Source organism: Penicillium hispanicum, assembly GCF_028827665.1.
Source record: "Penicillium hispanicum strain IBT 35686 chromosome Unknown utg000001l_segment0_segment0, whole genome shotgun sequence".
Classification (NCBI taxonomy): domain Eukaryota; kingdom Fungi; phylum Ascomycota; class Eurotiomycetes; order Eurotiales; family Aspergillaceae; genus Penicillium; species Penicillium hispanicum.
The window spans coordinates 2349152-2364039 of NW_026623193.1; the positions used below are offsets into that span (position 1 = coordinate 2349152).

At 52.1% G+C, this 14888-nt stretch overlaps 6 protein-coding genes across 6 annotated transcripts; 3 read left to right on the top strand and 3 right to left on the bottom strand.

Moving 5' to 3' along the window:
- Positions 1–214: 214 nt before the first annotated feature.
- N7459_000908 (alpha-ketoglutarate-dependent dioxygenase AlkB family protein) lies at positions 215–1276 on the bottom strand (the record flags this gene model as incomplete). The annotated part of the gene is made up of 1 exon (XM_056940093.1): positions 215–1276. The coding sequence occupies one exon, from the start codon at positions 1274–1276 to the stop codon at positions 215–217; it is 1062 nt and encodes a 353-aa protein (XP_056804373.1).
- Positions 1277–3082: 1806 nt separating this feature from the next.
- Positions 3083–5427, top strand: catA (catalase catA; the record flags this gene model as incomplete). Its single annotated transcript, XM_056940094.1, has 3 exons — positions 3083–3304; positions 3369–3681; positions 3734–5427. The coding sequence occupies 3 exons, from the start codon at positions 3083–3085 to the stop codon at positions 5425–5427; spliced, it is 2229 nt and encodes a 742-aa protein (XP_056804374.1).
- Positions 5428–7239: 1812 nt separating this feature from the next.
- Positions 7240–8895, bottom strand: N7459_000910 (uncharacterized protein; the record flags this gene model as incomplete). Its single annotated transcript, XM_056940095.1, has 1 exon — positions 7240–8895. The coding sequence occupies one exon, from the start codon at positions 8893–8895 to the stop codon at positions 7240–7242; it is 1656 nt and encodes a 551-aa protein (XP_056804375.1).
- Positions 8896–9300: 405 nt separating this feature from the next.
- N7459_000911 (Zn(II)2Cys6 transcription factor) lies at positions 9301–11367 on the bottom strand (the record flags this gene model as incomplete). Its single annotated transcript, XM_056940096.1, has 2 exons — positions 9301–10248; positions 10312–11367. 2 exons carry the CDS (start codon positions 11365–11367, stop codon positions 9301–9303), a joined length of 2004 nt encoding a protein of 667 aa, XP_056804376.1.
- A 483-nt stretch (positions 11368–11850) lies between these two features.
- Positions 11851–13506, top strand: N7459_000912 (flavin-containing monooxygenase; the record flags this gene model as incomplete). The annotated part of the gene is made up of 1 exon (XM_056940097.1): positions 11851–13506. The coding sequence occupies one exon, from the start codon at positions 11851–11853 to the stop codon at positions 13504–13506; it is 1656 nt and encodes a 551-aa protein (XP_056804377.1).
- Positions 13507–13997: 491 nt separating this feature from the next.
- N7459_000913 (SDR family NAD(P)-dependent oxidoreductase) lies at positions 13998–14813 on the top strand (the record flags this gene model as incomplete). Its single annotated transcript, XM_056940098.1, has 1 exon — positions 13998–14813. The coding sequence occupies one exon, from the start codon at positions 13998–14000 to the stop codon at positions 14811–14813; it is 816 nt and encodes a 271-aa protein (XP_056804378.1).
- Between the last annotated feature and the right edge of the window lie 75 nt (positions 14814–14888).

Sequence of the window (14888 nt, forward strand, 5' to 3'; positions counted from 1 at the left end):
GTTTTTACGGGTGCCCTGTGGCGCTGCTGGGTGCGAATTATTCATACGGTGCTGGCGAGGCGACATGGCTTTGAATACATATAATTCCCATACTCGTATTTATCTTCGTCTTCATCTTCATCGTAGCTCTGAACGCATATATCATATCAGCCAAGTGGATATCTGCAATCCGTCATATAAATATTCTACAAGACCCAATCCTTCTCCAGTCCCATCACACCACATCCCCCTTCAACACCATCCTCTGCCTCCCCTCATCCCACCGATACACACCCCCACGGCCAACATTATAGTGATAGTAATTATTCGTCCCGCCCGGGACCACCGCCCGCCGGAAGGTGACATTGATACGCCCGCGCACCGCATCCCCCGCGCGCCCGCGCCGCTTCGGTATACTGTGCTCCCAATTCGCCTGCGTGCATCCGCGCATGACGACCATATCCCCCGAGGCAAGCGGCATTTTCAGCTGGGGCGGCGGCAGACTCGACTTGATCGTTGCAGCGCCAGTGCCGACTCCAGCGCCCGTCGCAGTCGCCGGCTTGTGCTTCATGAGGAACTCGCGCTCCCCGCCCAGCGACAGCGACGCGATAACCGGCTGCGCGCCGAGGAACCGCTCGTCGTCGGCGTGGAAGGCGATGCTGTCCTCCCCGCCGGCGTAGTAGTTCACCAGACAGAAATTGTAGCGCGCGCCGGTGGCCGCTTCGACGCGGCGGCGGAGGTGGTCAAGACATGCCGGGATGGGGCGGGGCGCGTAGGCGTATTTGGATGCTGGGATGGGCGCTTTGGTGGTTGCGTTGACCAGGACGAGGTTCTGGTCTGGCTGAGATGACGGCGACGACGCCTGCGTAGGACGAGGACTCGGGCTGGCGACGAAGGTGGCGGTGTCGTCGACGCCGAAAACCGTCGTGAAGCGCGGCGTGGTGATTTGCGTCTCGACGCCGGCGCGCTTGATCTGGTACTGCACGCGGTAGAAGGGGAGTTCGCGGCGCAGGAAGCGGAAGAGTTCGGTTGCGGTGGTGCGGGCGATGTATGGCTGGAAGGAGAGGAGGTCGAGGTCGGGCTGGTTGGTGATTGGGCGTGGGCTGCGTGCGGGTGTGCTGTGGGAGAGGTGGACTTCGATGTGTGATGGGAGGGAGGTGATTGGGAATGGGTAGGTTGAGTGTGAGCTAGGTGGGTTGGCGGGTTGCCCGTCGGGACTGGGGAGATCGTGTTTTGGTCGTTTGTTGGCTGCGTTAGCGCTGGGTTGGAAGAAGGCGTCTAGTGTGCGTTTGGCCATGGCATTGGGCGATTGGAGTGGTTGGGAGGGAGGATGTCTGGACGCGACTTTTCGTGATTGGATTCGGCTGGTGATGTCATCCCGTGGATCGGCGATGACTGAACTAACTAGTTAAAGTTAGTTACCTAGCTAGTCGACTATGTAGTTGAGTTGTATAAGATCGTAGTGTGGGGGTGCTGTCTGGATCTACACATCAAGCAGTGAATCCGGTGTCATAGACATCGCGTTGGCTGGGCCGTACAGATATCTATACATTGGGCGCTTGAGCTGACTGGTCTGATTGTTACCTAACTGGAGTTGATATAGGCATTGTTTATATAACCTACGATGAAGCTGTCAAATGACCGAGACAGCGGCTAATGACTGGCATCTCGATCGATCACAATTTTTTTTGAGTTCGTATATGGCTTCCTCGGGGATTCACTTTGTGTGCAACCGTGTTCAGGATAATGTCTGCTCTATGCGTCTATACCCAGTAAATGCTGAACAGAGGGGTGGTGTGCGACTTGAACAAGGCACTCGATCCAGCATCTCCTAGTGATAACAGCCATCCACAATTGTCGGCCGCTGTATTGGATTGATTCTCCACATTCCCCCGAGGTCCTGCAGGGGCCTAGAATGGCCGCTGGGAGAAGAGTCCATCGATTCGACTTGGAATATCTTTTTCATGGAACTTCCTGATCTGCCTTGTTCTTTTCCCGCGACCATGATGAGCACCAATATGGACAACATGGCGACCTTCCGCGCAAATGCTCCTATGCCTGTCGCGTCCCCTTATGTCATCAGAGGCAGTCGATTGGTTGCCGTGTTCCATGGCAAGGAATGATTGAGTCGCTGGTATAGACTCAGTGCTACTATGGTAACCGCGAGGGGGATCATCCCGGCTTCTGAAGTGGCATGAATACAACTGGCGAGACTCACAGACACCGAACCTTGAAAACTGGTCTTTTGAGGCAGTGGACAGGTTGTCTGCTCCGAGGAACTCACGTCTCCAGCAACGCGCCCGTCCGGAGTCATCATCTGGTTGGAGTGCGGCCAGCTTGTCACCCTTTCGGATGGTCTTCGCTCCTTCGCCTACTCCACATAGCTACACCATCGCCTGGGCTCGCTGCCGGGGCATCCGGAGCCCAGCGCGGCATTTTGCAGTCCTTGAAATTGATGCCCGGAAAAGACAACTCGAAACAGGAGCTGGCCTGTCTTGAGAACGGGGTTGCCAACATCATGGTAAAATGAGGTCGCGATGATCTAGCCTGGACTCTGCAAATAAACCAGTATGGATGCCATTGCACCCCACATGGCATAGGCGCCCGTCTTCATCAACTCACCAAGGCCGAGTTCCATGCTGCTCAATCATTGTTCTTCCGCAGGTGAAGATTCCCTGATTTCAATTTCTCGTCAATGTGGTCCAAGTCGCAGGGCAAGAATCCCGGTCCTTCACGCAGGGCGATGCAGGTGATCCAGTCACTCACCGCGATATCCGACGGTCGCTCTTTGCTCGCAACCAAGGTTGCCCAAGTTGTACTCGAATCAAGAGCGCCCGTTTCATCATCCAGTCGGTCTGAAGGGTCTCTTGTCACCAATCGGGCCAGTGGGTTTGCAATCTACGTATTCATCCATGTTGACGGACAACTGACGTTATTAGCCAAACCTAGATTATCTTGATTTGAAAGTCGCAGTCAACCCTCCTTTAAATCCTTTGCTTTCATTTGGCTTTGCAAAAGTGCTGATGGGTCTTACATTCTTCCACTGGTTGAACAGTTAATATCGTCCGTTACAATTTATACCGCGACCAACATGGCTACCACAATGTCTCTCGGACTCAAAAAGGCCCAGGAAGCAACGCAGTCCGCCTCGTCCAAAGACAAGAAGACAGTGGATCTCTCTCGTGATACGTTCAACGCCCACACCAATCATCCGCAGACAACAGACAATGGCGTTCGTATCGAGAATCCTGACAACTGGCTCAAAGTCGCAAATGACACTCAAACCGGGCCATCTCTCCTGGAGGACCAGATCGCGAGAGAAAAGGTGATGATGTCTATGTCTGTCCTTTTTGAACCAGTTCCTTACAGAGATGCCTTGGACCATATAGATCCACCGTTTTGACCATGAGCGCATCCCGGAGCGCGTCGTCCACGCGCGTGGAACGGGCGCCTTTGGCAATTTCACCCTCTATGAGAGCGCTGAGGATGTGAGCCATGCTGGCATCCTCACCGACACATCTCGCAATACCCCGGTCTTCATTCGCTTTTCCACCGTCCAGGGCAGCAGAGGGAGTGCGGATACTGTGCGAGATGTGAGAGGCTTCGCCGTCAAGTTCTACACCGATGAAGGGAACTGGGATATTGTCGGAAACAATATCCCCGTGTTCTTTATCCAAGATGCTATTAAGTTCCCCGACTTTGGTGGGCTTCCCTCACGCCATTCCAGTCCGTTGCAAACTAACATGCCGCATAGTGCATGCCGTCAAGCCTGAGCCACACAACGAAGTCCCACAGGCCCAGACTGCGCATAACAACTTCTGGGATTTTATCTTTTTGCACCCCGAGGCGACACATATGATGATGTGGGCTATGTCTGATCGCGCGATCCCCCGCTCATATCGAATGATGCAAGGGTTTGGCGTGAACACGTATACCTTGGTCAACAAGGACGGCAAACGTCATTTCGTGAAGTTCCATTTTATTCCCAAACTCGGGGTTCACTCTCTTGTATGGGATGAAGCCCTGAAGCTTGCGGGCCAGGACCCCGACTTCCATCGCAAGGATCTCATGGAAGCGATTGATAGCGGCGCCTATCCCCAGTGGGACTTTGCTATCCAAACTATTCCCGAGGAGAAAGAACATGACTTTGACTTCGATGTTCTTGACGGGACAAAGATCTGGCCGGAGGACCTTGTCCCTCTTCGCCGGATTGGGAAGATAGAGCTCAACAAGAACGTGGACGAGTTCTTCACTCAAACGGAGCAAGTGGCATTCTGCACGAGTCATATCGTTCCGGGCGTTGACTTTTCCGACGACCCCTTGCTGCAAGGCCGGAATTTCTCCTATTTTGATACCCAGATCAGTCGACTGGGGATCAACTGGGAAGAGCTACCTATCAATCGTCCGGTATGCCCAATGATGAACTTTAACCGCGACGGCGCAATGCGCCACCGAATCAGCAAGGGCACTGTCAACTACTGGCCAAATCGATTCGAGGCGTTACCGCCAGCTAAAGCGAACCAAGGAGCGTTCACCACGTACCCTGAAAAGGTCTCCGGTATGAAAAAGCGCGCACTAAGCGAAAAGTTTCGGGACCATCACAGCCAAGCACAGATGTTCTACAACTCGTTGTCCGAGCATGAGAAGGCGCATGTGAAGAAGGCCTTCACGTTCGAGCTAGACCACTGTGATGATCCAGTTGTCTACGAGCGTCTCGCTGGGACCAGACTTGCCGAGATCGATTGGAACCTTGCCAAGCAAGTCGCCGAGCTCGTCGGAGCTCCTATTCCCGACAAGCAACTCATGCCAAACCCTGGCCGTCACGCGAAGGGTCTTTCCCAGACCGAGTTCGCCCCGAAGAGCGCTACGATTGAAAGCCGTCGGGTCGCCATTCTCATCGGTGATGGCTATGACCAAGTTGCCTTCACGGGCATGAAGATGGCACTTAAGGCAGCCGGGGCCCTTCCCTTTGTGATCGGAATGAAGCGATCTCCCATCTATGCTCACGGACAGTCTCCGGAGACCTCGGATGGCGTGGTCGCCGACCACATGTATGATGGACAGCGCTCGACGATGTTTGATGCCACCTTTATCCCGGGCGGACCTCATATCACCACGTTGTTGAAGAACGGCCAACTTCGGTTCTGGATTGTGGAGAGCTTTGGGCATCTCAAGACTATCGGGGCCACGGGCGAGGCTTGCGACTTTGTCAAACAGGTTCTGGGCAAAGCGTTAGATGTCAGAGTCGCATCTTCTACTTCGGCGGGGTCGGTTGTTGAATGGTACGGAGTGGTTACTGCGGGCACGACTGAGCCAGAGAGCTTCAAGAAGAGCTTCCAGATTGCCAAGACTGCGAAGGACTTTGTGAGTCAGTTCTTCTTCCAGGTTTCTCAGCACCGGAACTATCAGCGTGAACTCGACGGGCTGAGCTCGGCGCTGGATTGGTAGATGGGGAAACGGACGGGAATATGTAGCCGAGTGTTATAGACGTCCTTTTTCGTTCGCCATGATATTTCTAGCTGACAAATTGCCATGAAATCCAAATATGTGTATGAAAGAGTATTGGCTTCGACAGTTTTCGGTTTTGGCGGGGTCATGTGAGAATCAGACCATGTGACACTGTATGTACACGCCCCTTTAAAGGACGTCCTTTCCTTTCCCCAGTCAAGAGCACCTTCGACATGTTTTCATACATAGTTAACCGGTTGTCGCACCTAGGAGGATCATTCCTCCACTTCATATTACAACCGTTTGGCTTTCTGTCTCGCATAGCCTTCCCTTTCATAGCGAAGCTCCTATCTCCAAACAGTCCGAACGATCTCGAATCCAGTATTCCATTCGACACCTCAAAAGACTCTTCAGCATGTGAAACCTATACTGTGCGTTTACAGCCTCAGCATGATTTGGATGTCTTGGGCGTTGGAGCTGCTGGTCAAGTCTACAATGTTAGCGACCAAATTGTTCTTAAGACTTGTCAAATTTTCGCACCACCTGGCAGTGATGCCTCTCGAAGAGACCTTTGGCATTATGCCTCGGACACACTGTTCCATTTCAATTTATTGGAAAATGAGCGAACCGTCTTGCAATTGCTGCAAGAGAGACCACATCCCCACATCATAGAAGCCATCGATACTAGTCAGCCGGAGGGATTATATCTCCGCAAATATCAACAACTACCTGTGGATGTGAAACCAACACAAGCTCACCGCATCAGATTGTACCGCGAAATTGCTGACGCTCTGCGTCACCTCCACAGCCTTAGTATTGTGCACGCCGATGTGAGGCTTGATAATGTGCTTTTTGACGATCGGTCTTCGGCGATTCTTTGTGATTTCAGCACTGCTAGCCCTTGCGGCCAACCCAACCCGGTCTTTCCAGATCTCCCACTTCCAGTCAATGGCCCCTCGCCCATACTATCCGAAGCATCCGATATGTTTGCGCTAGCTTCGCTTATGTTTGACATGGAGCACGGATTTACGCCCCAACTGTCACTTGAGAATGGGAGACTAGCTTTGCCTGAATTGAAATCGGGGAACCAAGGCATTGACGAAGTCATACAGACAGCCTGGCTCGGAAATTACAGCTGCACGTCAGACATGGTACACCATCTAGCTTTAATTGATGCCCAGATAAACCATTACCCTGAAAGCACTGAGGTACTCCCTGATCGCGACGATTTGAAGAGCCAGGTCATAGATTGGAGAAATTACCGAAAACATAAATTTGGTAGGACAGCCCTTACCATTCGTTTGCTTCTGAAAACCCCCAATTTTGTCCGCTAACTTATCTCTAAGGATGCGTCCTTGAAGGGATTCTTTCGGAGAAGCAGTTGAAAGCACTGGCTGGACGATACGATATGGATCCAGATGCAGATCTACAGTTCTCTCATTACAGCCTGCCTTTGTGATTGAAAGAGTGTGTTATATAACCCAGGACTTGAAGATGGAGATACATTTGCCCAACTTCCTCCTGATAGTGTCATCGTTCATATAACCAACTTGGCCGAGGCGAGAGACGCAAAAGTTCTGCTCATACATCGTGTTAACGGCCAATCACAGTATACTTACTGGGAGACACTTATAGGTGCTGACGTTAATGGCCGTTTGAAGCCCCTCGGGAAACCTCCTGGCGTAGCATAGAGTGGGCTGAATATACAGACTTTAACAGGATAGCTATAATCTAACAACTACAGACTCATTCCACTGTTGTAAATTATGAACTTCTCGCAAATAGCACGCCAACAAGAACGATCAAACCCGACTAATCCCATAGGTAGCTTAGTATCTTCCAGGCCCTGTATTGTGTATCAGTGTCAATGCTCTCCATATACTCCAGTGAATTCATTTCATCGACGCCCGTTGTCAAATCAACCTCCTCCGGCCTAAACATCCAAGCGTCCTTCCAGTGAGCTAGGCGATGGCCTAGATATAGTACCAAGAAGACAAATAAGCCAACATAAGCAGTCAAAAAGTCCGATACCGACCAGTGCCCATGAAAGAATACGTAGAACCCATTACACAGCAGCAGTATAGGGAAGCCAACCGTTGCAATCCACACCAGATATGGCTGAGAGCGGCTGGTATATGGGAGGTCAGTCGGTGCGATTGATCGTGATCGACACGCCTTGCGGAATTGGTGGAAGATCACACAGCAACAGATCCAAGAGATAAACCCAGCCGTGTTCGTCAGGCTCACAAACCAGTTGAAGACGGTCGCCGGGCTGCTGGCACAGTTCATGTAGGCCAGGAGTGCGAACAGCGAGCTCGCAGATACTGCGTAGTAGGGAAGTCCCCAGCGGTTGCAGCGGGTAAATATCTTGGGCGCTTTTCCTGCCATGGCCAGGGCATAGAGAGATCGGCTGCACATGTAGAGGTACGAGTTGCCCGAGGACAAGGCCGATGTGATTATCACCGCATTGATCACACTGTCTAGGCCGTGGATTCCGGCGGTTCGTATGCCGATGACGAAGGGTGAGGCGGCCACGCCGGATGCATTCGTTAACCCGGATGCATTGCTCGGGCAGATGACACCCATGGCTAGGACCGCGCCGATGTAGAAGATGAGCAGCCGGTAAAAGCACATCTTGACTGCTCTCGGTAGGCTCTTTCGGGGGTTTTCCATCTCACCCGAGGAAATCACAATCAGCTCTGGTGTGAAGTTGAAAGAGAAGACCGAATAGCATAGCACATAGAGATATGCGCAGAAGCGGCCTGTGTCTCCTGACACCAAATAGGTATTCATCGCTCCAGGGTCCTTCCAATAATGAAATCCGAGTCTTCGATGGTCTGGCCCGCCACCCCAGAACAGAATGAAGGACAGAATGAGGAGGCCGATGATCAGCAGCACCTTCAGTGATGCGAACCAGAACTCAGTCTCCCCATAGACTTGGACAGGGGCAAAATTGAGAGCCACGATCACAACCAGCATGACGGTGATGAGTGCAGCAATAGGGACGTCGTTGGGCCAGTAGCTGATGACGACGGCGGATGCCGTGATCTCGTAGGCGACGATAATCCCGAAGGAGTACCAGTATAGCCACCCCAAAGCAAATCCGAGACTAGGCGACACGAAGCGGGTAGCGTAATAAGCCGGTGAGACTCCAGGAAGAGGTAATAGTGTGTTGATTTCACACATCGCGGTGAATATCCCGTAGACCAAGACGCAGATGGTGAGGTAGGCGAGGAGAAGCAGTGCAGGACCGGCCACAGCAAGGGCTTCTCCTGTACCCACGAAGAGACTTGTCCCAATCGCTCCTCCAATGGCTAGCATTTGAACATGTCTGGACTTGATACCTCTTCGAGTGCCCTGAGCCGGTCTTTCGAAGACCTGGCCCTCGCCATAGGCAGGTTCTGTGTCTTTTGCTTCCATGGTTTTGGCATCAGCAGATGCTAGCTTCTCGGTTCCGGCAATGCCCATGATGGTGATGGACAAATGTATGCTCGATAAAATATCGTCGTAACTGTCGTTCGAATGGAACTTATTTATGCAGGGGAACAATCCATTGACTCTATGCGCAGTCTAGCCGTGAGGCGGCAGCGAAAGGCTGCCGCGGTTGATCGCCGCCAACAAGGCAAGTCACCCCGCGGTAGGCGATTGGTAGAAGACCAATCAATGGATTCAATCCCTTATCTTCACCCCCGCATGTATTATTCCATATTAAACTCAATCGCAGATGCATGGCAGTAGATGTAGATACCGAAGATTTCGATGGGAAAGGAAAGTTTCCGAGACAGCTGCGTAGATATTGCGGACTAAGTTGCATCTGTTTGGATATCTCGAGATCGGCACTGACTGCTGGCCATATCGTAATCTCGAGTAACATTAGAGATAAAAGAGATTCTGCCGTGTTTCCTGTAAAACGGTAGGCCAGCTGGTATCGACCCCTGCTTTCCTTCTCCTCCAGACCTCTTGAGCTGTTCGCTTGGCAATGTGGAAGACTTCCACGTTGCTTTTCCTTGCAGCGGCGTCGAACCAATCACCGAACCAGACCTGGGAATCTGGATCAATAGCCTCGCATGACGCGATGAATGTGATCCACACGAAACTCGTAGATAAATGCACCGCGGCCACGTCCCATTGGTCACACTGTACCAGCAGCTTTCTGACCTGCCTGACATATTCCTGAAGGATTGTGGGATCAGTGCCATATATCCTCCGATAGAAAAAGATCAGGAGGGCTTTATGCATCGCAATGATCATGTTGTTGATGATAAGATCGTGCTGCTGTTGAGACAACCCATCTTGTCCGGTAGGACCTTCACTTTTGTAAACAGGTGGCTGCCAGGCGCAGATATATTTTTCCAGACTGCGTGCCCTTCGAAAGAATTCCTTCAGGTCGAGGCAATGCTCATCACGACTTGTACTCGATAGCTCCTTCTCATTGGCGAGGCGGGTGATATGGGCGATCGAAACCAGGAGCGGCTCCGGAATCCCGTAGATTTCGGGATACATCGAGCTATCCCATCGGCCCGGAACGTCAAAATGCATGTCGTTCTCGGCCACAGTGCATTCCTTCTGTTCATTCATTCTTTGCTCAAACCGATCGGCCCACTGCTGCCGGCGGAAAAACCGCGCGGATGGGTTGTTCGCTGGGAAGACTGGCTTGCGGCAGACGGATGTGCTCTCGTAAAAGACACGAGAGCATAAGTAGCAGTGATGCAAAAGACGGACTTTACGTGATTTCTTGGGCTTGATGACGCCGCGCGATAGGATCCACTGCTCGCAGTCTAGGAAGCAGCATTCGATACGTCGTTCGTTGCCTTGATATGCCTGGGCCGGGATTCAATATATCATAGATCCGTAGGAAGGGATGCGCCATATAATATTACTTACCCAAGCCGTCGCCATGCAAAGAAAAGCGATGAGCATGTCTTTGTACTTGACCCTCTTCGAGGGAGAAGATGAGTCACGCAGCGCCATGGTTAAATGGGCTTGCGCCTGGGCAATGAAAGCCTCGCCTTGAATCCGCCATGTTTGATGACATTCCTCCGAGACCAGCTGTGGTAAAGCAAATGCCGCAACTGCTAAAATACTATAAAAGATGCACATTCTGGCAGGAACAGCAAACTCTCCCATGGTCAACTGCGCGAATGTTTCCATCGCTATCGGCACATGGAGAATCTGCCAAGGGGTTTTCTGGCAGGATACGGGGGAGAAGAACCTGACAACCCTCTGTCTGTAGAGGGTTAGGAGAAATGTTGTTCTGTCGGGAGCAAGAGTAGGTAGAGATGGCGATACGAGCGACGATATTGAATCCACCGCAGTCACTGCCCGAGGTACCAGAGACATATTGATTTCATCGAAATACGGTAATGGCGATGGGTCTGTGTTGAAGAAACCATCATGCTGATTTCCGAAGGACAATCCAAAGTCCCACAGGAGACATTCCATCAGGGGGTCGTCGGAGAAGCAACCCATATTATCGGTTGTTACAACATCTGCTGGCGAGTCCGAGGGAAACTCTTGACTGGAAAGGAGGACCGGGGACTGCAAGACAGAAGAAATAGCGGAATTAACATCAGAGATGCGAAAAGCCCCGAAAGGGCCGCGTTCAGTCATGAAATTCGAGCAGTCCTCCTCATTCAGCCTGTCACAACTCTCGTCCACCTGCGCCAGGAACCAGTCTACGCTGTTTGGATCAACACTGGCTGTGAGCACCTCGCTCATTTCCTGCCGTGTTTCCACCGTGAAAAGAGGCCGACGGCATCGCAAGTTGACGTCGTCCGACGCGTCAAACACTAAACGGATCTCGTATCCCTCGCAAGCAACACCGTGTTTCTCACACGCCATACAGGATGGGCGGCGCTCATCACATTTCGTATGTCGACGCCGGCACGTCTCACATCCACTCAATGAGCGGCTGCGACTGGTTGAACTGGAAGCTCTCATCGTGGTTGCCCGGGTGGATCTGATGTCGTGCATGCGCCTATTGCCTATCTAGGCTCACAGCGCCTGTGCCCTTTGAGCACCAAGACAGCTGGCCGATCAATTTGCCGGGAGATGATGTTGTGAGGCAAGTGGAAGAGAGTCAAAAGACCGAGGGCGAGGGGCGCATCTTAACGGGCAAGTGGAGTGGGAGAGATAAGGCGGGATGACTTGCCTGTTCGCTTTATCTTCACTGCCGGATCGTCTCTAGACACCTACGTACCCCGGTGCCACTATCTCCAGACATGGGAGGTCACCCAGGATGTGTCCAGCATGTCCATGAGTCTGGGCCATGTGTTGAGAAACAACAGCCGAAACTTGCCTTGAGCCGATGCCTCGCGTCGATGCCCAGCGCATGCTCTTTGGAGGCCAATCGGTATAAAGACTTGGAGCTGGGAAATGAAACATGTGGAAGAACGAGTCTGTGTCTGTTCATCTACACCCACCATGGATTCGGCAGACTCTCGCTATGATATCCTGATCATTGGTGCCGGTTTGTCCGGAATCTGCAGTCTGCATCATATCCGCCAGCGATTTCCGGACTGGACTGTCAAAGTCATCGAAGCCGGCTCTGGTGTGGGCGGGACATGGTACTGGAACCGCTATCCTGGAGCACGTTTCGATTCAGAATCCGTCTCCTATCAATTCTCTTGGGACCGCGATCTGCTGAATGAGTGGCACTGGAAAGAAACATTCTCGCCACAGCCGGAGACACTCAAATATATCGAGCGAGTCTGCGACAAACACAACCTTCGCGACGGCATACAGTTCAACACAAGAGTCAAAAGCGCCCACTGGGAAGACCAGGAACGGACGTGGAAGTTTGTGGATGAAGCGGGCAACACGTATCGCACTCGATTCTTCATTAGCTGTGTGGGCGTCCTGTCTTCCCCAACACTTCCCGCGATTCCTGATATCGAGAAGTTCGAGGGCCGTCTCTTCCACACCTCGAGATGGCCAAAGGACCTAGACATATCTCGCGATTTTATAGACAAGCGGATTGGCGTGATCGGAACTGGTGCGACGGGGATTCAAACTATCACCGAGGTCTCTAAGCAGTCTATCCAGTCTCTCACCGTTTTTCAGCGCACTGCGAATTGGTCCGCTCCACTTCGGAACACTCTCATTTCAGTTCAGCAAATGGACGAGGTTCGCGCAAACTACGACCATATATTCCGGCAATGCGCTGAGACTCCATCCTGTTTTCTGCACAAAGCCGATCCTCGGAAGTCGTCCGAGGTCACCCAAGAAGAGCGCGTCGCTCTATGGGAGAAGTTATACTCCGAACCTGGATTTGGCAAGTGGCTTGGGACTTTCAGCGACACCTATACCGACCGTGCAGCAAATAAACTATACTCGGACTTCATCGCAGACAAGATCCGAGCGCGAGTCAGCGATCCTCGGGTGGCTGAGCATCTGATTCCGAAAGACCATGGCTTTGGCCTGCGACGCATACCACTCGAAAGCGGTTATTTCGAGGTGTATAACGATCCCAAGGTCCACTTGGTGAATCTTCGCGAGACACCCTTTGTGCGCGCGACCAGAAGAGGCCTGCTCACGTCGGACGGAACAGAGCATGAACTCGATGTGCTGATCTGTGCTACGGGATTCAACGCCATTACCGGCGCCTTCAGTGACGTCGAGTGGCACGGGAAAGATGACCGACCGCTGATTGCGACCAGTGCAGAAGATCCACGAGCTGTCTGGGTTGATCATAAACCTCGGACGTTCCTCGGGATTACCGCCGAAGCAATGCCAAACATGTTCATGGTGCTGGGTCCCCATCAGCCGTTTGGGAACATCCCGAGAAGTATCGAGCATGCCGTTGATGTTGTCGTGGAGCTGTTACAGTTCTGCAAGGACAATGACTATACCTACGTCGAGGCCACCAAACACGCCGTGGATGAATGGACGACTCATGTGTTTGCGTGCAGCGAGGGGGCTCTGGCCAATGAGGTGGATAGCTGGCTTACAGGGGTTAATAGAAACGTTCATGGGAAGAGCGAGAGGACAGTGGCCAGGTATACCGGAAGTGCAGTGGAGTATCGTAAGAAGTGCAAAGACTGTAGGCTGGGGGGATGGAAAGGATTGGCATTTGCCTGAGGACTACAAGGAGTTCTTTGATAGCTACAACGCTCCAAGTGTTGTTAATACTTTGATCTTCACATTAATTTGTAACCATCCCTCCAAGCGATCTACGCATAGAGACTGTTAGTGCAATATTTAGACAGGTTGTTCGAGACTCGACCATGAGGTCTATTGTCTGTGGGTGACTTGAAGATTTTAGACTGATCCCTTGATTATCAATGATATCCTCTCTATTTCTAGATGATAGGGTGACACGGCGTCTGGCTTCCTGGCTGTTATCGCGTTACGACAGATCGAGCAAGTCTCCCCGACGTGGCAGGTTTACCCGGAAGTACAGCGCCAAGTGGACATAGGAAGAAGTGCTACTTGCCCGCTCTTGAGATACTTGAGAAAGATATAAATTGGCACCTGAAGTGAGATTGAACAAAATATACAACGAAACCTGCCATAAAACCCTTACCTATATTCCAACCGCTTGAAATCCACCTTGCGTCCAGGAAGAAATCATGGATGTCCCTGGGTTCGCCTTAATTACTGGAGCCGCTTCAGGCATTGGACGGGCCTGCTCGCTAGCATTCGCCAGCGAAGGTGCTGCTGGAATAGCTCTCCTGGACCTGAACCTGGAAGCTCTGTCAACCGTCAAGGCAGAGATCGAGGAGCAATGCACCAAGCAAAATAGAGAGAAGCCGATTCACCTCGAAACCTATTCGACAAACATCTCAGACGAGAACGAGGTTGATAGAGTCATGTCCGAGGTGGCGGTCAAATTCGGTCGCCTCGACTATGTCGTCAACGCCGCGGGCATTGCGATGAAGCACCCAGGAGGAGCAGCCTTTGCCGAGACTGCAGACTGGCAGCGCATTATGGATGTCAACCTGAGCGGCTCCTTCTTTGTGTTCCGCGCCGCTGCGAAGGTCATGTTGAAACAAGAACCGATTCGATCAAGCATTGACGGACGACCGCTTCAGCGGGGCTCGATCGTGAATTTCGCATCCATCCAGGCAGTGGTGGGGGTCCCTATGTCCACCGCATATGCCGTATCGAAGCACGGTGTTCTTGGCCTGACGAGGACTGCTTCGGAAGATTATGCCAAAGATGGCCTTCGGATCAATGCTATTTGCCCAGGGTACACGGAAACACCTTTGACTACGCAACCTGCGATTCTCAAGGTGATGGAGGAGAAGGTAGCAAGCTCTGTGCCGATGCAGCGAATGGGATCCCCAAGGGAGATTGCGGACGGTGTACTTTATTTGGCTGGTGGTCGGAGTTCATTTGTCACTGGAACTGCCTTGGTCGTCGATGGAGGATACTGCCAGCGATAAATGGTGATAATCGCATCGTAGGATGATACATACCACTTGCAGAGAAGAATGGACTGAGTTGATGAACTTCGAGTG